General features: G+C 45.2%; 1 protein-coding gene across 4 annotated transcripts in view; it reads right to left on the bottom strand.

Moving 5' to 3' along the window:
• Positions 1-24,300, bottom strand: part of FLVCR2 (FLVCR choline and putative heme transporter 2) — a 505,902-nt gene that overhangs the window by 133,685 nt on the left and 347,917 nt on the right. For all 4 annotated transcript variants that reach the window (XM_086937519.1, XM_086937521.1, XM_086937520.1 and 1 more), the window contains exon 7: positions 4,462-4,572. In XM_086937519.1, the coding sequence (XP_086793645.1) occupies positions 4,462-4,572 (111 nt within the window). The remainder of the gene's footprint in view (positions 1-4,461; positions 4,573-24,300) is intronic.

Here is a 24,300-nt window from a genome sequence, read left to right as displayed (position 1 = left end):
AATCTGGTGATGTTTTTGGGTAACCAGAGTACGGTGTGGCCAGGTTCTTAGGACAGTGTAAGTGAGTGCCTCATCAAAGGTAGGAGGGCTCAGTAGTTTGTTGCCCCAGCCGGAGAATTTCAGTCAAGACATTGGCTTTGATCTTTAAGGTGCAGAGCTGGAAGATGAGAGCATTGGCCGCACTCCGCATGACCACGGAAAAAGAAGCACTCCCTTCAATGGTTGGACCTTGGGGTGTGAGAAGCCAGGATCGGGAGAGGTTTCAACGTCACTAGCCTCTAGGAGCTCATCATACTAGCCCTCTTATTGCAGAGTTGGCTAATTTCCCTCCAGATCTGTGTCTGGTGGTGCAGAAAGAAAGGAACCGATGTCAGCACGCAGGAGTGGTGCGTATAAAGGATACACATTTCATTTCCGGAGCAGAACAGTGTCAGTGTGGAGCCGCACAGCGCCACTACTGGCACGCATAGGTACTGCTGGAAACATTCATAATCCAGTCTAATGCCTGGAAGAATATTCAAAAGGTAAGCAGTCTGTGGTTAGAAGTCTACCTCAGAAAAAAGATTTCACCATTAAAAAGCAAGTACAAAGCCATATGATGTATGTTAGAATGAAATGCCAATTTACTGAGCCCGGTATGCCTCCTCATGCACAATGAACCAGTAACTGCTCTGGCTGCAGTGTTCACCAAATCATAGGAGTGAAAATGATCCGTGACATCGGAGACTGGTACACTGTTCAATCCAAAATAAGGAAGTACCTAACAAGTAAGATGGACCAATTATTGCTAACTCTTGTACTGGCAGAGGCAGCTACTGTGAAGATACAGAAGAATGATGCGTAGGCCTTCACGCGTTTTCCCTTCTTTTTTGCTACACTTTTTTTGTTTATTTATGAATGGGAAAAAAATAAGAGTTAGTGATTGTAGAGAAACCTCTGCAGCTATACCAGGTCCTAGATTAATCCATACGGATTCACTGGTACTGTATCTTGAAAGTGAGCCAGGCTCAATTTCTGAATGAGGAGAGATGGCTGAAACCTAAGCTTGGTCGGTGGTGTGCAAAATTATGATCCAGTCTGATTCGGTACAAATGCAGGAATAAGGTTCAAAAGGCGCAATCACAATCTTATCAGGTCTTAACATGAAACCCTATACCACAGGTTTCCAAATTTTGAGACTCTCAAATTTCTGTACAAGAGGAACTCACAACCTCTTAAGCAGGGTATGTAGGGTATTGGAGTAGGAGATCATGATTCGACTCTTAACGTCTGTACCAAATCAATGTTCCCTAGAAACGAAAGCCCGCATTCTGAAAAGAAGTGACCGGCCAATTGTGATGCCAGTTTTTCTTAAACAATGATTGGAATCATCAACCACATGTGAGTGCAGAAAATACAAAACCACTGAATGAAGTTTGCAAAGGCAGGAAATACAAGCTCCATGTGGATCCTTCACAACCAAGACATTGAAAAGAGAGAAGCTGATGCCAGTCCACTGTCAATATGGGAAAATCAAAAACTTAGTGGAAACAATTTTCGGCTATCACTATTTACAACCTGTTGGGGAGAAGTAAACGCAGAACGAGATCAAATCAGGAATCTGGGGTAAAAAACAAAAACCTTGAAAAATAAACTCACAGACCTTGAAACTGAACAGTGCCCTATTTCTGTATATTCGTATATTCTTTCAGTTACTTTTTGCCATGTACCTCTGGTTTTAATTTTGCTCAGGCTTATTTATGGAGGAAACCCTGCCTGGGGTGTCAATTCTAGGCCAAGCATGAATTCAAAAATGTATTGCCAGCAGGGTACACCAACCCAACTAAAAAATACAGTCGAATTTGTTACATTAAAAGGTAGCTACTTATTTAAAATATTAGAATGATCGAACATCGCAATACACCAGAACAATCCTACAACAGAAGACAGTAGGACAGTGGTACTCATGTTGTTCCACAATGCAGAGGGGCTATTTTCTCCTCGATTAACTTTCTTTATGAAAAGAAATTCAAGATGATTTTAATAATTCTATAGAATACTTTGTTGCAATACAATGAACGAGAGGAGTTGGCCTAACGGCTAGAGGGGTCGACCTCATATCTGGGGAACCGGGTTCGAGACTCGGCAAGGACGCGCAAAGTCCTGTGATTCTAGGCAAATCACTTAATCTCCCCATGCCTGAAAAAAGAAAATTAATGTGGCTGCATGGAACGCTACTGGTGCTCATGTAAAGCCCTCTGACTCGCGATACCTTCGGATCAAGTTCGCACTATATAAAACTCTGTTAAAAAAAATGTTATCAATTTGTATGCCCTACTATATTGAAAATGTAAGTTTTAACAAATGCATTCCTTAGCCGTGTGCCACGATTATGTTTTCAGGTACAAAATAAAAAGGGCTGAATCAGTAAATATGATACACAGTTTTCATAATTTTATCCTGACTCAGATTATTATTAATTACTAGGGATAGGTAATATCTAAATTACATTGACTAAATTAGCATATTTAAATTATACGAAGTTCCAAAATACATCACATTACTCGAGTTCACAAAATGCTTGCCCACACAATGGATTGGTGTCAGTACAACGCGATCTATTACAACGCGTTCCGTTACAACGCGATTTTTACAACGCAAAAACCATTACAATGCATGCCATTACAACGCATGGCATTACATAGCAGATACTTTTACAACGCATGGCATTACATCGTAAGTATAGGTAAGTATATCTTTTTTAAAAAAAATGTAATAAAGTAAATTAAATTAATTTAAAATAATAAAAATAATATAACATTTTTAAAACAGTAATTAATTTAATTATAGTAATTTAATTAATATTAAAATTGATATTAATTTAATATATTTAAAATAATATAATTAATGAAATATAAAAAATTTATAAATAGTAAATAATATAATGTAATTAATTACAATAAAGATAATTATAATTTAATTAAATTATAAATAATACATAATATAATTATATTTAATATAATTAAAAGAATTTAATTAAACATTTTTAAATAATATAATTTAATTATAATCGTTTATTAATACAATTAAATTAATAATTGTAAATATAGTTATTAATGTAATTAAATTAAATAAAATTAATTTAATTAATTTAATTTATATAAAGTCGTAATACCCCTGTACCCCCAAAAACAAACCCAGCCCTAAAACCTAAAAACACCCCTGTACCCCAAAACCCAAACCCTGCCCTAAAACCTAAAAACACCCCTGTACCCCAAAACCCAAACCCTGCCCTAAAACCTAAAAACACCCCTGTACCCCAAAACCCAAACCCTGCCCTAAAACCTAAAAACACCCCTGTACCCCAAAACCCAAACACTGCCCTAAAACCTAAAAACACCCCTATACCCCAAAACCCAAACACTGCCCTAAAACCTAAAAACACCCCTGTACCCCAAAACCCAAACACTGCCCTAAAACCTAAAAACACCCCTGTACCCCAAAACCCAAACCCTGCCCTAAAACCTAAAAACACCCCTGTACCCCAAAACCCAAACCCTGCCCTAAAACCTAAAAACACCCCTGTACCCCAAAACCCAAACCCTGCCCTAAAACCTAAAAACACCCCTGTACCCCAAAACCCAAACCCTGCCCTAAAACCTAAAAACACCCCTGTACCCCAAAACCCAAACCCTACCCTAAAACCTAAAAACACCCCTGTACCCCAAAACCCAAACACTGCCCTAAAACCTAAAAACACCCCTGTACCCCAAAACCCAAACACTGCCCTAAAACCTAAAAACACCCCTGTACCCCAAAACCCAAACACTGCCCTAAAACCTAAAAATACCCAAACACCCCAAAACATATACATCAGTACCCCAAAACATATACTCCTATACTCATACTTATTTTAAAAAATACTTAAATTAATATATTTAATTTATAATATTTAAAAACGAAATAAATATTTTTTTATAATTAATAATAATTAAATCAATTATAAAATATTAAATAAAATAAAAAAAATTAAATACTTACCAATACTTACGATGTAATGGTATGCGTTGTAATAGCATCTGCTATGTAATGCCATGCGTTGTAATGGCATGCATTGTAATGGTATTTGCGATGTAATAGCTGCGTTGTAACAGCATTACGTTGTAAAAGATGCGTTGTAGCAGTAACACACCCCACACAATATGTCTTTGCCCCAAGATGTTTTAGTCCCTAACCATTCTTTTCCCAGAATCACTCGTTACTTATTATGCGAAGTATGCACTCCCGGGAGAAAAAACCCACAAATTACACAAAAGAAGTGGCACGTTTTTCTCTGTAAAAGCACAATCTTCTCACAAAAATACAAATGTTTGCAGCCCCCACCAATGACTTCTTATTCCTAGACCTTATTACTCCTCTGCCATTCACGATTCTCTTCTTCTCGAACCTATCATCTGATGACTTTCAGAAGCGGCTACTTACCCCAGAGATCCAGCAGTAACGAATACTATCCAGAGGTGCCCGAGGTCCAAGGTGGACGTGTAAACAATCATCCCTACCAGGGACATGAGGTAGACCAGCAGCGTTGTCATCCTAAAGAAAAAGAAGAAAAGTGCGTTAGCCTCCTTCCATGATCTATCCAAAGACTCGAACACAGGACAACTAGGTCTTCATACAATGTATTCGTCAATTGGGGATCCGGTTTAAAAAACACTGCTTAAATATTTGAATCACAGACATTTTTCACTTGGTTATTTCACAGTGCAACAAGACGCTTGGCAAAGTTACTTCCCACCAAGGATTTTGATGGAGATTTATGGTGGTAAAAGAAGGGCTGCATTTTCTTCTGTTGCTGTGACGCCTTCTAGTCACTCATACCATTTAGGACCAGCATGGGCAAAGATTTTCTAAAGTTTTAGGTAAAGTTTCAAATGTTAAGATGATTTGCTAGCAACCAAAAAAGACGCCAATAATTAATTCACTAAAGAATAAGCAGGCGCAATGGACTTGTGTCATGATATTGCACTCTTACTGTTGTAGAGTCAACACTCTCTTCAAAATACACATCTTTAAGCTGATCGTAGCTATTTCAACAACAAAAGGATTACTTTACAGAAAGTATGTTAACCACCACCTAATATAGTCTCTAAACTGATCTATAGTGATCCGATTCAAACCCTGACCTTAAGTGACACATGGCAATTAAGTCATCAAATCCACCTCCTGCATCGTGAGACACAGCTTTCAGGTCAAGGGTGTTTTAATAGTAAAACTTAAAAAAAAAAGATTAAAAAAATTGTAATAATGACCTTGCAGATTCATGTTGAAACATTTTATTAGGTTTTTGCATTTGTAAAGCAGTACATAACACTTAGCGATACTATTCTGATGGCATTCTTGGAAAGTGTTTTGATCGATAAAAATATGTGGATCCAAAAAAATTAAAGGATGAAGATTACAAATAGAGTTAGTTGGCCAAAGTTTATACATAGTTAACTTGAAAAATGAAAGTCAATGGGTTGTTAGTGCAGAAACAGATAGCTTCTGGACAGTTATATACAAGTTCTTTATAATACAGTGATTATCACACATAAAGTGATATGTCTACTAGCCAGGTATCTAATCCTAACAATAACAGAAAAACAATTCGCCAATGGCTAATAGATAGGGAGAGGTGCGGTTGTAATGGAAATTCTTGTGAGGAAATTAGTGAGTAACTTTTGAGCAGTAGTTAGTGGTCAAAGAAGAATTAGGTGTCAAAAATAAGAGTAGCCAGTTAACAGAGGGTGGTAGTGTAATGGGGGTCTGGTTATGTTTTCGTGGATTTCGTGTCTGGGTGTTTGGGTGCACTGGCATGTCCAATCAAGGGGAAGGATTTGTAGTGGTGGCTGCGGAAGGAGTTACAGGCTTGTCAAGAGGCATTAAAACGTCCCATCTTGGCTCCGCTAAAGCCACGCACAGGTCATCCCGTTCGGTAGCAATTGGAAATTTCCAGAGCCCGCGTACCTCATTTCTGTGTAAAGCCGCGCCTTTATTAGCGGTGAATCGTTTGTCAGCTGCCCCCCAATTATGTATATGTAGGCTGGTGGTGGCGGCTGTTTAATGTATGGTGATGGTGCTTTGCTGGTATCAATAGCAGGTCGGCAAATTTAGTGCCTGGTTTCTCTTGTTCAGGGCATGGTGTGAGGCCTAAAAGACAAGCCCCTGGCGTAGTGTAGGAGTCCCTGCCAAAAATCTGTTTGATTAAGTCTTGAATCGAAAGATTCATGTTGAAACTTCATGGGAGTGAGGGAAGTTGCGTCCTTCTTGCCGCTTCACTTAGGAACTCTGTTGAAACACTATAGGACAAGACTCTCAAGAGTCATTAAACTCTACTCAAACTCCACATCCTATCACACAGTGAAAACCTTGGTTAATGACGTAGGAGGTTTGACGGACAATTGCCGTTTATCAAATCAAAGGATCAAAGTATAAATCAGACTCATATTATTCTGACATATACTGTTTGCTTTGTTTAATTAAACATTAATTTTAAAAACATTAAAAGAGAAGGTAAGCAGGCTCACCGGGATGCAATCCAAACCTCTTGCACAATAATAGGGTATTTTTTTTTATATTTGCAATTTTCAAGACGGCATCCTTCTACAAAAGATCCTATGACACTTTTGAAAAACACCCTCCAGGGAATGCCTGAAGTTCTTGTGGCTGTGTCCAATGAACAAAAGATTCATTAAACCTTTATTATTTCAGTCTTGGCAGAGCTTAGGACTGCAAAACTGAGAAGCTGTGAAGCCAGATGATTCAGCTGGTTTTGGGGAGGGTGTAATGCTAAATTTATGCAACTGGGATATTTGTGCTGGCTATGTAAGGACTGAATATTCATTTTTGCATTGTGCATAATAGTCTTAACTCAAAGAAGAACCAATTGACAGTTTTTTTTTAAACGTGTTTTTATTGGCATTTCGTTATTTGAACAGTACAAATCATGTATCTAGACATATAAGCGATAACAATATACTGCACTCATATAAGTCCACTATGATATTGGTGATATGTGGAGCGGTTCTGTAGGCGCCATGCAACAGTATTATTCAAAACTGGGGCACAAACCGGGGAGAGGAGCATGGATGCGTAGAGCGCAGGTGCGGGGGATTGTGATACGGGATTGGGTGTTGTACATCTCGCTGGGTTGCGTAGTAGTGTACCACTGTTATGTGAGAAGGGGCTTAAATTGGATCACTGACGGGGTTCAATCATCTAATATGGTAGGATGTGGGGTATGGGGTATATCCGTCTGCATCGCTGGTGCGCCGTCAGGGGGGGTTCAAGGTCCGCAGTCGTGCCTGCGTAGGTGGGTGGGAGGTGGTGGGGTTGGATGGACTGGCGTCCGGCTCCTCACTACTTGTTGATTGTTTGAAACGGTGTAATAGCATGGCCCATTCCATGGAGATGGGGTGTTTCCGGATTCCCTGGACTTCTTCTCGTAACGCGTCCTCTTCCGCCGCTGCCCATTTACATACGGCTCCCACCCATGCCGCCAGAGAGGGGCCCGTGGGGATCGCCAGTGCATGGCTATACTCCTTTTTGTGAGTAATAACGTTAGTGAGATGAAACGCTGGTGTGCCTTAAGATGCTTCTGAATCCGGAATATGCCTAGCGCACTAGCTTCCCACGTGTCCAGGGTTATAAGTCCCTTGACGTCTCTCAGAGTATCATGGACCGTTTGCCATAAGGATCGAAGAGTGAGGCAGCTCCAGAACATGTGATGAAAGTCGGCCTCTGGGGAGTGGCATCTGGGGCAAAGGAATTGAGTGTTGGGGAAGAATTTATTCAAGCGCGCCGGTGTCAGATACACCCTGTGGAGGATGTAAAATTGTATATTTTTAAATCGGGTGTTCCTAGACACCTTTTTGGGAGATTCAAGGGCTCTAGTCCATTCCGTCTCATGTAGTGGGCGTCCTATTTCGTCCTCCCAGGTGGCACGTAAGGTTGTTAGGGGTGCGTGTGTGAGTTCGCGGAGCGCCTTGTATAGCCATGTGACTAAATGTCACCCAACCCCCATGTGCAAGATTGTGTGTATGACCGGGTGCGTGTTCGGTTCCCCGGCCTGAAGGTTGTGGTGGGGACTGAAGCATTCGAGAAGTTGGTGATGCCGTAGGAACTGACCCAGAGGGAGATCGTATTCGTCCATAAGGCGCTGGAATGGTTTAATCTGCCCATCTTCGAAGAGGGACTCCATGTCTGTGATCCCACACACTGCCCATGCCGTTAGCATGTTAGCCGGATAGTAGGTTTCGAGTCTGGGCCAACCAACCAGTGGGAGTAATGGAGAGTATGGGGGCGTTCCGGGCGGCATGCGGTGTACTCGTAACATGCATTGGCGCGCAATCGTCAAAGGGGTATGTATGCCGCGGTTTGGTGCCCGGTAGGAGGAGACGGGTGAGTTCCGAATGGGACCCGGCCCATCGGGGTGTGCGTCTCATCCGCATGTCGACCCGCCGTCCGGTAAGACAACCATTGAAGTTGTGCTGCCAAAAAGTAGGATTCAAAGGATGGGGCTCCTAGGCCTCCCTGAGTGGTAGATAATTGTAGTGTCTTCAGTGCTATTCTGTGTCTGCCCGATCCCCAAATGAGCGTGCCAAGGAGGGAGTTAAGGTCGCGAAAGAAGGTTTTGGGTGGGACCACTGGCAGATTCGTAAAGTGATATAAGAGCAGAGGGAGCATTATCATTTTTGCCAACGCGACTCGGCCAATTGGGGCTAGCGGGACTCTGTTCCAGAATCCGATCGCTGACCTAAGGCTAGCAAGTGCTCTGCAATGGTTGCCCTCGAAAATATCGGCCGGGGAATGGTAAAGACGGATCCCGAGGTACCAGGGGGCCTCCGTGCTCCAGGACACTCTCTGAGTCCCCATCCATACGTCGTGAGGCGGTAAGTTCGGATGCAATGGGTAGACCGTGGATTTGTCCCAGTTTACTCTGAGCCCGGGAGGCGTCCGCGAATTCCGTGAGCGTCGTCCTTATAGGAGTCAGGTCATCTGTGATGTCCCTCACGTATATTAAAAGGTCGTCGGCATACATGGAGACGCTATGAGTGACATCCGCAAGTGGAATGCCCCAGTTCATGCCTTCCTGATGCAATCTTATAGCTCGACCTCGAGGGCGAAGAGGAGGGGTGAGAGGGGGCAGCCTTGCCTCAGGCCCTTCCGGACCTCGAAGGCCTTGGAGATATGTTTCCCTAACCGGACTCGTGTGGTAAGTGCTGTATATAATAGACGTGTGTACGCTAGAAGAACGGGCCGATGTTGAGTCAGTGTAAGACGGAGAATAGATATTGCCATGTGATGGTGTCAAAAGCTTTCTCAAGATCAAGAATGAGACAGCTGAACGTGGGTGCGTGTCCTTCACCTGATCTTGCACGTGGAAGATGCGGCGGATGTTTTGGTATGTATTTCTGCCCGGGACGAACCCGCATTGATCCAGGTGGACCAGGGGGCTTATTATTTGTACATATCTATCGGCCAATATTTTCCGTAGAATTTTACAGTCGGTGGATAAAAGAGTAATGGGACGATATGATGCCATAAGTTGTGGGTCCCGATGCGGTTTCAGAAAAGTTACAATTACAGATTCCCTAAGGGATTTACGGAGGATTCCCTGTTCAAGGGCAGACTCAAACATTAGTGTCATCCGCGGGACTAGTAGGGGAGAAAAGGTAGTGTAATACTCTAGTGGGAGTCCGTCTAGGCCTGGTGCCTTGTTACGAGATAGGGCATGTGTCGCTTGGGTGACTTCGGCGGACATTATCGTCGTGTCTAGTGCAAGCCTGTCCACTGCCGTGATTGTAGGTAGCGTTAGGGGATCAAGGAAATTATCTATTGAGGATTGCGAGGGTGGGATCGGAGTGCTATAGAGCGCCTCGTAATAGTGTCGGAACGCTAACAGGATCTCGTCCTGGGAACGCACCAGGGTGCCATCAGGGTTGATAATTTCGGTAATTGGTTTAATGTCGGTGTCCTGCCGCGCTAACCAGGCAAGCATCGTGCCTGATTTATGCCTTTCTTTATGCATCCGGGTGGCATAAGTTCTGAAATTGTATTTACAAAGGTCAGCACAGGCGGTTTGATAAGCCGTCTTGGCTGTGAGCGCAACTTGTTCCTCAGTGGAGTCATCTCGTTTAGTGGTCGTGGCGAGGTGTTGTTCTGCTTTGGTGAGTGCCTGCTCTAGTGTCCGTCTAACCCCGTGATTTGTTTAATGCATTCTCCACGGGCCACCACTTTGAATGCGTCCATTCCACCAATACCGAGGAGGCTGTGCCTGCATTGTGGGTGAAGAAGTCTTGTATGCTTTGTTTTTGAGCATGTTTAAAGACCTGGTCGGTTAGGCATTCACGGGGCAGTCGCCAGGTGGGGACCGGTGGGTGTGGGGGGCACCAGTTCAGCCGTAGTATATGGGCATCATGGTCTGAGACGATCCTGCCCATATAATCCGTGGACAGAATTTTGGGGAGGATTGGCGTGGAGCAGAGGAACCTATCCAGGCGCACCCGAAAATTATGGGGGATGGAATGGAATGAGTAAATGCGGGTGTGTGGATGATGAAGTCGCCATGCATCTGTGATGGCCCAGTGCGAGGTCCAATCCCGAAATTTCTCCATTTGTTTGGGAGCCGGGGAGCGTAGGGGTGGGGGGTGCGAGCAGTCTAGGGTGATGTCAAGAACCAATTGACAGGTTATGCAGTTCCTGAATCAAATGACAGCCTGTCTCACCACTTTTCCTAAGATATAAAAGCTTTTAAGGAACATCTGTGAGTGGCTGGGTACCTACAGGCTTAAAGCAAAGTGGCAAAACCAAGGCTCTTGTAGTAGTCTTTCAGAAAGACTCCTTGACAAACACTTAGTGGTCCACTGAGAAGGGTTCTTGCCCTCTCCCAGTTAAATCAGTTCACTTTTAATTGGCGGTTGTGGCTGCTTGCACTTACAATCTTGTCTAAGAAAAATTACATTGTTCTTCAATACGGTGGCAAGCGGCAAGTAACTGCAGCTATTATAGGCTTAATGCCTGGACTACGTTAATGCCTTTTTTGGGGTCTTACAGGACTATGCTTTTTTTATCAGGTAAGCTGTTCTTTGGCCCTGTATAACTCATTGCTGCCTTTTGACTAGGTTTGCGCTATAGAAATGTTGAATACATGCACATCTTTCTTCCAGAAAATTATTAAATGTTATATGCCCCCTATATCCCTCAGCTCCTTCTCTCTTTTGTTTCTAAAAATTACCAAATGCAAAAAAAACATGTAAGAGTGGCAGACGGTTCTCTATCCTTGTCCCACTCTAAATTGCCCTTCTGTCTTAAATCCTTTAAGACCTGCTGTTTTGAGGCAGCCTTATAATTCCCAGTTCCGGACTATTATGCTTCTAACCCGTGTACCTTGAAAGCTATTCAGGTGTACAAGTGCTGTACGCTAACCACAATAACAAACTTAAAACCATATAAAAGTACTTCTTTGAAATAGACAGTAAAATGTGGAGAATATAAAATTACGTCCTGGTCCTTGTTCACAGTAACAAAACTATAAGGGTGTCTGTCTGCTCATTCAAACAGCAAACAACGTACTAAACTGCACCTTAAAGCACAAGATAAATCATCTAAAACTGCACAGCACTTGATTCAAGAAAGGAAAAACGGGAGTGTAAATAAATGGAAAATACATTAGGACGCGGCTAGTCAACCATCCAAGATGACCGCCTAGCAGCAAAGCTCTCTCTACCCTGCTCTGAAATTCTCCTCCATCCAGCTGCATGAATGCCATGCTGACTCTGACCGATGGGAGAGGAGCAGTGGTACAATGGTTCAGTCAGTGCTAAGACAAAAGTAACTCTCCTGTTGACTCATCAACCGTCTAAAGCCCAGAAGGCGGGCGGCAGACTGGACTTGTGAAGAGCTCACGAAGGCTGTGGTGCTTAGGTACCCTGTCTGCAAATAGAAAGGAAGGGCAGCAGAGGAGTATGAAGGATGTAGCTGAAGGGCTGTGGCGCAGCAGGGACCAGTTGACATCGGAGGAATCCACCTGAGCTTGGGGAGGCTTCCTTCTCCTCTGACACTGCTCGCCTTGGCTGGCCTACCGGGGTGTGTGGCATTGCCCTTCAGATCAGTTGTGGGTGTATGACTCCAAGGTATCAGTATCTTGACATCTGTATGGGCGGATTGCCTGATGCTACTTAGGACCTGAAACTTTACTGAAATAACCACCATCAGGAGAACTTCTCAGTGATAAGGACAAATATTTATGGCGAAATTGAGAAATATCCTGATGGTTACTGTCGTGCTAATTGACTCCCAACCCCACCAGCAACATAGCTCTGTCCTATGACCAGGGAGCAAAAATAGGAACATGGGTCCTTCTTGTAGTGGCTAGAGAATGCAGAGGGACTGGAGAAATCGGACAATCCTACAGGTATCTGTGAGCCCAGAGAGGAGTGGGGCCCTCTCCTCTAATGGTGCAATTAACTATGAAACATTTGTGGTCAACAATATTACTAACTCTTGCACAATGGGCAAAACTAATGCCAGACAGGACAAGCTCTCCCTTCAGCAGAAAAGAGCTGTGGGGACACATTCTAGACCCCCTCTCCCTGCACAGGTACCAGGGTAGTGGAGCTCCAGATAAACCAGTTGACGTGGACATTAAAGAAATCCTCATTGATATGAAGTCCAGTTTACACTATAGATTCTAAAAAAGACCACCTCACAGGAACACTGACCTGTTAAAGGACCGATTGGATAAACACAGTGACCGCATCAATGAATCTGAGCAGAGAATTTGAGTCCAGGAGACGGACCCTGAACTAAAGAGTATTATTGCGCAAATGAACAGAGACTTGGCAAAGTTTGCTGCAAAGAATTAGGACATGGATACCGGATCACAGAGGAAAAATGTTTGCATAGTTAGGCTCCCAGAATCGACTGACTTCGACAAACCAGTGACCTTTTATGAAACACTACTTGCCAAGCTGCTGCGCGAACCACCTTCTCTGATCTACTGGTTGTTGACAGAGCGCACAGATCACTGGGACCTAGACCAGTGTTGCCGGACCTCCAGCCGATAGTTGCTCATTTACTCAATTACCAGGATTGCAGCACAACACTCAAGGGGCCAGAGAGAAAAGCCCTTTGCAGTGTCAGGGTTTTTCTTCACAGCAGCGGAGCAAGAAGCCAAAAGAGCATACACAGTAGTGAAAAACTGCTGAGAGCTCAAGTCATCAAGTACACAATGCTGTTCATGGCACAGCTTAGCGTATAGTACAAAGACCGTGCATATATCTGACCCACTCTTAAAGAGGCAATGACGTTTGCAAAATCTGCCATCACGAAAGAAAAAGACTGAACAACCAGACTCTGGCACCGACCAGGCTTGAACATTCTAGAAGACACTTACACTTCACTTGATACGCTGGAGATGGTATCCTTTTCCAACTCTTTGCTGTTGCGCTATCGTTGAATTCATCTTGACATTATTTGAATAATGAGGATGTGTATGCCTCATGTCTTGTTACATTAATAATGCTAGTTCTGTTGGTTTATATATAACTGTTGATTGATTTATAGGCTCCCTGATACGATCTGATCCATTAAACTAATTAATTTATGACGGCTGCGGCTTGCTTTTGCTGGACTAATCACACAAAGGAGTATGGGAATGGACGGTGATTATCTTCCCCTAGGCTGGAATTCATAGATATGATTTTTCAGGTTCTTACCAAGTTGTGGGATTACTGCACTGACAGCTATGGTGATCAATGCGGATGGGTGAATACAAGTTGGGGTATATAAGCAGAAGATGTAATGTGATTAATATTGAGTCAGAAGCATTACAAGTGTGCCACAAGAAGTGGAGGGTCTTGGGTGACATTGCATCTTCAGAAAAGTAGTGAAGATGAGGAAAGGAGAGACCTTAAACTAGTGGCATGGAATATTGGGGGCTTGGGCAACCTAAAGAGTGGAGTCTTGTGGCTCACTGGTTAGAGGCGGCAGACCCGGGAGCAGAAGTCGGCCGGGACCAGGGTTCAATTCCCGACGCGGCAGGGTCGTGGACTTTGGTCAGCGGACTCGATAATTCTCGCTTCGGTGTCTACTCTAATCAGGGGTCCCACTCGGCAACTCTGGGCATCAGCTTGCCTAATCTCCACAACGGCCCCTCCAACGCCGGGGATGCTTGGCTCCACCTTGGGGACTCCCAGCAGGGACCATTCCACAGGGAAAGCCAGGACGGGTTCCCCAGCGTTACACAGCGCCAGGAAACCTCCAGGTAACAGTGCGCTTTACAAGCTCAAACATAATAATAAAGAGATGAACAATCCTGACATTCCTGGAAAGACATGCTGCTGAGGCCGTGATGTTACAGGAAACCCATTTTGGAGGCAGGACCTCCAGCTCCTTCGCCTCTAGTTGGAAGTCAGGACAGAAATGTTGCCTCCTTCCGCACATTCTCTAGCAATGTGGCTGTATTGGTGAAGAGGTCCATATGCTTTAAACTACCCTAAATGTATACTGACCCCCAGGGTAGGCTTTTGTATGCGATAGGGACACTTCAGGACATCCCTGTCCATTTGATAAAGACAAGCACTTTTTTTTTTTTAGAAACACATAGCACTCTACAGACAGCACAGTGCACAGAATGTTCTATGGGTAATGATTTCAATTTACTACGCAACCTTCACTGGATAGCAATAGTCTACAAAGAGTTAATCATCCTGTGTCTGCAAGTCCATCAAGACATAAGTTAGACTTGATTGGTTTAAGAGAAGCATGGAGGGAGAAGAGGGGCGGTGATAAAGTATACTTGTACACAACATGCACTCACAAATAGATTTCTGGATCACCTCAGTTGAGACATTGCAGTAATTATTGACGTTGAATATTTACCTGAACACTGTCAGACAACTCCCCACTTATTTTAAAGTTGGAGATCCCTGAACCCCAGCAACAATAGCATGTGTGGCGCTTACCCTGGGGCCCTTGGAGATACTGTTATTCAGAAACGAGATGCAGTCAGCTATAAATGATCTATTTGAAATAAACAAAGGGTCTGTTGAGCTGTTTACAATAGTCTAGTAGATGTTTAAGCTAAACATTAGAGACTTTATGATTTGTAAGCATACTGTTAAACTCCAATCGCTGTGAACACAGCTAGAACTAGAACAAGCATTTGCAAAGCAATAGGTCTCGCATTAGGAAAGTTTGAGCTATTGGTCTTGCAAATGAAAATTCTTTTATTTATGTGTTGGTTTTGAAAATAGCTAAATTAATAGCTTTGTTATTTACAATGCCAATAGTTATAACTTTCGCAAATGTGACACCTATAACCTGGGGTTGCGCTGAGTGATGCTGTGGTGATGCTGAGTGGTGCTGTGGTGGTGCTGAGTGATGCTGTGGAAATGCTTAGTAGTGCTGTGGTGGTGCTGAGTGGTGCTGTGGTGGTGCTGAGTGGTGCTGTGGTGGTGCTGAGTGGTGGTGCTGAGTGGTGCTGTGGTGGTGCGGAGTGGTGCTGTGGTGGTGCTGAGTGATAATGTGGTGGTGCTGTGGTGGTGCTGAGCGGTGCTGTGGTGGTGCTGTGGTGGTGCCGAGTGATAATGTGGTGGTGCTGAGTGATAATGTGGTGGTGCTGAGTGATGCTGGGGTGGCGCTGAGTGATGCTGGGGTGGCGCTGAGTGATGCTGGGGTGGCGCTGAGTGATGCTGGGGTGGTGCTGGGTGATGCTGGGGTGGTGCTGAGTGATGCTGGGGTAGTGCTGAGTGATGCTGGGGTTGCGCTGAGTGGTTCTGTGTTGGTGCTGAGTGGTGCTGTGGTGGCGCTGAGTGGTGCTGTGGTGGTGCTGAGTGGTGGTGCTGAGTGGTGAAGTGGTGGTGCTGAGTGGTGAAGTGGTGGTGCTGAGTGAAATTGAGTGTAAATATGTGTATTGGTATGTTGTCTTGTGCCATGGTATGTAGTGGAATTTAATTATGTGGTGAGCTATTGAATTGTGTGACGTTAAATTTTGAGGTGTGGATTGGATGCATTTTTTGTGTAAGTGTGTTGATTTGAATGATGTGGTTTGTTGTTGAATTATGTAGTGCAGAATGGAAATGTGTGGAGCTGAATTGTGGGGCGTGGAATTGTGTGGTATTTTGAGTTAAATTATGCTGATGGGAATTATGTGGCATGGCGTAGAGTGTATTTGTATGGATGGTTGCTATGTGGCATAGTAGTTGTATGTGGGATATATTTATCTGGTATTTAGTAGAGTGTAATTAGGTGGCAAACATGAATGTGCACGTATGTGCAAAGGCTATATTGAATGAATGTTATTATCTGTTATGAATAACAGTAAAAACAGCTGCAGGAGGACTGTCAATATTATATGTGTTTGCAGAGCCTGTTTTAGCCTTAGTAAGTTGTTGGATGCAAAGTTACCTGACAGAAACCGCCACATTTCCCAAAAATAAACAAAGATCCTGGAGATGCTATTATATTACAATTTGAATGCAGAACTTTAAACCATCCCCTGCCCATGACTTACTTTTTAAACATAATTTAGGTGACAAATGCAGATTTAATGAATAAATCTTCAACAACATTTCAAATGTTTAAAAATGCAAACTAGGTTTCTTGAAATAGGATTAGAACCCTGACATACAAAGTGCACAGTAATCTAAATACAAAGTGTTGATCTGCTAGTGTGCTGGGTTTATGACACGGCCCTGGTAACGTTACATGTGAAGTTTAATGGCCCACTGAAGGAGGGTAGAGTAGCAGAGGCAGCAATGAATCTCGGCAGGGAGCTCATTTAAGGAAAGAAGCAACCCAACAGTAAAGAAGCACCGCTCGGCAGGTGCTCATGTGAGAAAATAGCTGTTGTGTGTGAAAAGTGTGGCACGGCAGAAAGAATACAGAGGAGCAGGACAGCATGTCAGGTCCGTTACGTGGTGAAAGTGCATGGAGCAGAGATGCACACTGGCGAGACAGCCATAAAAGCACAGATAAGGAGGAATGAGCAGCAGTAGGGAAGCAGCTGAAACAGCCCTGCCGCTGCGCATTGGGGTTGAACTAACGCCAATTAAGTCATTTCCCCCTCATTCTAGTACAAAAATGAGAAACATTGAGCAATAAATCTTACAGGCTATAAATAAATGAATAGTTCGCTAAACACAAAACATGTACAACAAAAAGCACCCGTAAATGTGGCATGAAAATAAAGTGCCCGTTGTGTTTCAAAATCGAAATGTAGCTAAAAGAAAGCACTGCTTTGATAATTTGCACAAGCACAGTGGAACACAATAATGGGTGCAGACTGCAAATAAACAGCGTGCTGCGTGGTGAAATTTTGAAGAGTGCTTCACGTTTGCAATTTAGCCTTCAGAAGCTCTCCCTGGTCGAGGGTAACTGGGGCTGCGAGCTGCATGTTCTGACAACGTGATGTAAATTTTGTGAGGTGCTTTTATCTGGTGCTTTTATTTTAGAGCGCTTTTAACCTTGATCGTTTTTTTACATACTGTTCCGTTTTACTGGGGGGTTTCTCTAAGAAATAAGGGGAATTAACTATTTGAGGCACACTGACACACTGACACTCCTGTGATCTTCCTCACTCGGCCCAGCCGCTTTCTAGTCGATCTCGGCGGCGGTGGGCGCCATCTTTAGTGAGGCGGGGAGAGCGCTCTAGTCGCGCCTTCCTCCCGCCCTCTTTCTCTCCCTATATTATGTGCAGGCCGGCCAGACGGCGCAGCGGGCTGGCCAGCGGGCGCGCCGGACGCGCGCCGAAGCCGCGCCTAAGCCAAGCCCGTCTGCGCCCGTCCGCGCTAGGACCGCGCCGGGCGCAGGGCATGCTGCCCAAGGACCCTCAGTCATCAGGTATGACAGTAACCAACTACTCGCACTACGTTGTAAAACAGACAACCACTGTAAGGATTGCCTCCCAATTGATCCTCTTTCGAGCCCCTTCTCATGTACATACTGCAAATGGACACCTTCTGCGACAATCCTTGAAGCACTCGACTCGCCTCCCCCAACAAAATATAATTCCACTTACTTTAAGGGTGGCCTTATCAACGCTAGGTCCCAATCCTGTCACAGCCAAGACATACATGATTTAATTTTAGGCCATGACTTGGATGCTCTCTTTGTCACTGAAACCTGGCTTAATGATTCATCCAATCCTGATCTGGCTACGGCCCTTCCTTCAGATTTCACTATCTTTAGGCGGGACAGACCTCTTGGGCGAGGCGGTGGGGTAGCATTCGCTATTAAGAATACCTTCCCTTGCCATACATTTGATCTTGGCCATCTTAAAGACAGCGAGGGCATAGGCTTTTGGATTCAAATTAATGCCTCCACCTCCTTCTCGGGAGGACTTATATATCGCCCCTCTGGCAATGCCACTCCCTTTCTGGACTCCTTAGACGATGTCCTCGGAGCACTTATGTTACACTATCCTAGCTTCACTCTATTAGGGGACTTGAATATACATTTGGAATCCTGTGTCGACCCCCACACTATTTCTTTTCAACATTCCTTAAATACCTTTGGTCTATCCCAACTTGTCACTGCTCCTACGCACCGTGCGGGCCACACTCTGGATGGCATCTGCTCTAATCACATGACTGACCACATCCTCTCCAATCCCTCAAATTTGGACGGATCATTGCTTTATTCCATTTGATATTGAGATATTAGCCTCCGCCCTTCCCAGAATGATTCGCCCCCATCCGTCCTTTACAGTTAACTGGAAGAAGGTGACGGAACGTATCAAATTGGACTCTCAAATCTTGGCTAAGGCCCCAAAACCAACCGGCGACGCTGTAATGGACTCTCGCAATTTCCACGCCTGGATGAATCAAATTGTTTCAGATCATTCCGACCCTAAAGGCGAAAAACTTATGATGAGACTGCAAGAGCACTGTACGTCCAACAGAGGAAGCTATATCATTCCAACATAAAAGCGGCAAAAAAGGAATACTTTACCAAGGCCATAAATGAAGCCCACCAAAAACAAAAAACTGTCTTCACAATAGTCAAGTCTTTCACCCACCCCAAAGCTCTCATGCCCGAAATTCCACCGTCTGAAACCCTGTGCAATCAAATAGCAGACTTTTTTGTGGATAAAATCGTTAACATCCAAAAAGACTTTCCTCCTCTAACCAACTCTCATGAGGTCATGGATAACTATCCCCCGCTTTGCAGTTTTAAACCGGTTTCCCTCCAACAAACAGGCAAGGCAATTTTGGCATGCTAATCAGGAGCTCCCACTGATTCTTGCCCTCCTGGCATTCTCCATCACCTAACCGAGGCAGTCAATCCTTTTATTAATTCAATCATCAATGAATCCCTCGAGCACGGGATAGTACCTAACGATTGGAAGAAGGCTATTGTGAAGCCCCTGATGAAGAACAGAACAAATCTCCTACCGATCTTACAAACATGCGCCCCATTTCATTACTGCCTGTCCTTAGTAAGATCACGACAAGACTCATAACATCCTGCATCCCCAACAGTCAGGGTTCCGCCCCGGTCATTCCACCGAAACAGCCTTGATAGAACTGTCTGATTCCATCAAGTTCTTGCAGGATGAAGGAAGGCAAGCCGTCCTCATCCTGCTCGATTTAACAGCAGCTTTCGACACTATCTCTCATACTATTCTGATTAATAGAATGCGAGATATTGGCGTGACAGATACAGTCTTGTCATGGGTCAAATCTTTCCTGTCCAACAGGTCCCAGACTGTGTCTCTGGGTCCCTATCTATCCAGCGAAAAACCTATCACATCAGGAGTTCCCCAAGGGTCCATATTAAGCCCCCTTTTTTTTTTTAACATCTATATGGCCCCCCTCCTCGCTGTGATAGAATCTCATGGGATCCTTGTCACGTCATATGCTGACGACACACAACTTGTCGTCACCATTGATAAAAAGTGCTCGGACGCAGACTTGCGTTTCCGGACTTGTCTTTCCGATGTATTTCAATGGTTGAATAAAAACCACTTGAGGTGTAACAGCGCAAAGACTGAAATCATACCTCTAGGTAAAAATCTATCTTTCTGCCCGAAGGACTGGTGGCCCCTAGGATCAGAGGCCCCACCCAGTGCAGTATCTTCCGCACGGAACCTGGGCGTGCAATTCGATTCTTCCCTTTCCTTTGACGATCACGTCAGGATCACTGCTGGACGCTGCTTCGGACTTATCAAATCCTTAAAGAAATTCTTTGACTTCCTCCCCATTGCAGCTAGAAAATCAGTCGCGGTAGCCTTAATACTCTCCCGACTTGATTACTGCAATGGGTTAATGGCTGGAGTGAAAAAGTCCACCCTGAGGAAGCTTCAGAGCAGGGCTTTAAGTGGGCCGGGTCTCAAGGGGTCTGAGCACCGGGAGTTTTTTAAAAGAGGCCTCGAAACGGGTCTCTATCGGGCTCTGTTTTGAGCCCTGGCACAGGCGGTCCGTTTTTTTCCAGACTGCAGAGACAGCAGTTTACTGTCACTGCAGTCCAGAAAAAAGTGCCAGGGCACAAAACAGCCAGATAGACACCCGTTTCGAGACAACAAGCACATTGATGTGTGCTGCTCACACTGCACACTTCTCACTAATGGAGAAGTTACGGCATGACGTCATGCCAGGTGAGCTTTGTGGGGGAAGGGAAATCCTTTAGAGAGAGTCATTTTCTCTCTGGATTTCCCTTCTCTTTCCGAAACGCAAGAGCAACAACATTGTGGTAGGGTCACCAGGGCTTTAATTGGAAGCTTTTTCAATATTATATGTAACAAGATATAGTTGCAGCTTATTTATCTTATGCAACTAATAACCATTGACAAAGCCAATAGTCCTTACTTGTTGTAGGTATGAGGTTACTTATTGTATCACATATCTGGATGCAATGACAAACAGCAAAATACAAGTTGGGCGGCACTCTATACTAAACAAAGATTTCTAGCGCAAGTGTTTAAAAGCCACGCCCCTAATTAGTGGCCACGCCCCTTTGAGAGACCCCCCAGTTTTTTGATCCCACTTAAAGCCCTGCTTCAGAGTATACAACACGCAGCCGCCAGATTGGTCCTGAAACTTCCTAGAAGATCATCAGCCTCAGCTGCATTAAATTCCCTACATTGGTTGCCGCTCCATAAAAGAATTCTTTTTAAACTCCTACTTACCGTCTTCAAATCCATGAAAGGCACAGGGCCCCATTACCTTGCAAATCGCTTCACTTGTTACAACCCCACACGATGTTTGAGATCCTCTGGGACTAATCTCATAATGATTCCCAGGTTCAAGTACAAAACTAAGGGTGGGAAAACCTTTACCGTTCTGGCAGCAAGGGCATGGAACAACTTACCCGTCAACCTTAGACTAATCGAAAAGGAGAGTATTTTCAGAAAACTACTCAAGACATGGGTGTATCAACAACCTGACACCTCTGTACTGGCAGCCATTTAGTTCCAGACCCTCACCACGTATCATCCATCACCTATCTACTTCATGCATGCATAGCGCCAAGATGCTCCTTCCGGAGTGAAAGTTCGCGCTTTATAAAAACTCATAAATATCAAAAAATATCAAAACATTTTTTACCTCGAGGCAAATGCTTTCAAGGAATACGAACCGCTGCAGTGGTGTGGCCAAAGTGCCCTGGTTAGCCTCAGTCGGGGGCATACACGGGTGCACCATTGAAGACCCCTGCAGTGTGGCCTGACGTGCTCCCTGGAGTTAAAGTGCAGCAGCAGTAACCTGAAAAGTGTGAGGAAGAGCAGCTACTTGCGCAGGCACACAAGAGGTTTTTCGTGCAGCTGGGGCCCGGAGCATGCAACGCCTGAGGAGCCGGCCCAAGTACTAGGAGATTGAAAAGAAGTGGCACAGCAGGCCGCCCATGCACAGCATTTCGCTCGACTCCTCTAAGTAAAAACATTATCAAATAATAAAGTGCTGTGAAGCGCTGCGACCGGCCGGCCGTGAAGCTGGCGGAGGAGGCGAGGCTGGGCTTGGGTAATGCACGGATAAGGGGCAGCAGAAGTTACAAGAGCCTGGACTGCCGCCGACCGCCACCCCTCGAATGCACCCTACCTCCCTGTCGCATCGGTATGTGCTGCCTCTCACACCAACATGCCCCTCTTTCTTTCGGCAACCAACCCCCAAGTCTCATCAGCATGTACCCTCCAATCTGCACGACCTTTCTCCCCTCATCTCCATACTTCGATTTTCACAGCTTGAAGTCATCGGGGATGGGAGGCAACGCGGGCCCCTGCAGCGCAGGGCCCCTAGACGTGGTTTAACGGCTAGAACGGCCGACCCTAAATCTCGGAAAGTAACAACACATCATCGAAGATTAAAGTGCTGTGAAGCCCCGCGACCAGCCGTGCTCAGAAAGTAAAAACATTATTTCTGTAAAGTGCCGTAAGGCGCTGCAACTGGCCGTGCTCGGACATTAAAAACATTATTAAATAATAAAGTGCTGTGAATCCCCGCGACCGGCTGTGCTCAGAAAGTAAAAACATTGGCAAATAATAAAGTGCTGTGAAGCGCTGCGACCGGCTGGTCGTGAAGCTGGCGGAGGAGGCGAGGCTTCGCTTGGGTAATGCAGCGATAAGGGGAAGCAGAGGTTACAGGAGCCTGGACTGCCCCCGACCCCCCACCCCTCGAATGCATGCTACCTCCCTGTCTCATCGGTATGTGCTGCCTCTCACACCAACATGCCCCTCTTTCTTTTACCAACCCCCACGTCTCATCAGCATGTACCCTCCAATCTGCAACAACCTTTATCCCTTTCTCTCCAAACTCGGAAAGTAAACACATTATGAAAGAATAAAGTGCTGCTAAGACCTGGGAAACGATTAAATGTCATTACTTGGAATGTGAGGGGGCTGGGGGATCATAGGAAATGGAGGCAAGTGCTGAGTTACCTTGATCGCCACAAAATTCACATTGCTTTCCTACAGGAAACGCATATTGCGCCCCATAGACCTGGCGCCTTTGGACGTAGATGGGCTTCACACTCAATCTTTGCTAATTACTCCTCATATGCGCGAGGCACGGCGATTCTGATTAAGAGAAATACGCCTTTTCGGCCGGCCGGCTCCAGGGCTGACCCTCAGGGGAGATATTGCTTGCTATGGGGGGAGGTTGGGACGCCTGACAGTGACGCTTGCGTGCTGCTATGGGCCTAACATTGATGACCCACAGTACTTCACTGACTTATGGGCTGCGATAGTAGAGACAGGGCCGCAACACCTCATATGGGGAGATTTCAATACTACCTTGCACCCCCCCCCCTGGATAGGTCACACCCCGCCCCCCACCATTACACGAACGGACGCGAGGTCCTTAGGGCAACTATAGACAGCAATAACCTTATAGATGCCTGGCGTTTCCACTGCGGGCCAAGGGAGGAGGGTACACACTTCACGGCACAGGCTAAGTCATGGGCACGGCTTGATTATTTCCTCCTTACCTCGCAACTTTATGCAACACTAGTTCACGCTTCACACCTCCCCAGGACATACTCAGACCACTCCCCTGTCATTATTGCGTTACGAGGCTCTGAACTGGGCCCCCCAGCTGCGGCGTGGCGTATGCAACCCTCTATGTTGTTGGACTCGGAGTTCCAGGAGGAACTCCGGGTGGAATGTTTGGACTTCTTCAAGCGTAACAAGGATTCTGTCCAGGTCGTCGAGACTATTTGGGACGCCTTTAAGGCCACGCTCTGGGGTCTCTGTATCTCGAAGGGCTCGGGGGTACTTAAGAGCATACTGAATAGGTTGCGCACTCTGGAGTCTGACCTACGGAGTGCTGAAGAAAGCCTCAGGGCGAACCCGGATAACTCGACCCTTGCTCTCATAAGGGAGAGGCTGTCGGAGTATTCCGAGGAGGCAGCTCGGGAAGTTAAATTTAGAAACAAGTATTGGGTGGCTAGAAGATATGGGGAGGGTGAGAGACCTGGGAAGGCTCTAGCAACAACGGTCAGACTCATGCACTCGCCAACCGTCATACTGGAACTTGAGATCGCTGAAGGGCTAGTACTCAGGGACACCACGCAAATCCTAAATGAGTTTGTGCGACACTATGGCACGTTGTACTCCTCTACCAGAACCAGTGAACTTACTCTGGACGACTATCTAGCGGATGTGTCCTTGGGGTGGCTGAGCGACGCACAGAGAGCCTTTTTAGGCGCCCCGTTTGAACTGGATGAAGTCAGGGAGGCCATCATGCATATGAAATCGGGTAAGGCCACCGGGTTGGATGGCAATACTATTGAGTTTTATAAGACATTTATTGACTTCATGGCGCCAATGCTAAGGGAAGTATATGAGGA

Source organism: Lissotriton vulgaris, chromosome 9, assembly GCF_964263255.1.
Source record: "Lissotriton vulgaris chromosome 9, aLisVul1.2, whole genome shotgun sequence".
Classification (NCBI taxonomy): domain Eukaryota; kingdom Metazoa; phylum Chordata; class Amphibia; order Caudata; family Salamandridae; genus Lissotriton; species Lissotriton vulgaris.
The sequence above is the reverse complement of the archived record's forward strand: the minus strand, read 5'-3'. Positions and strand labels throughout refer to the sequence as shown.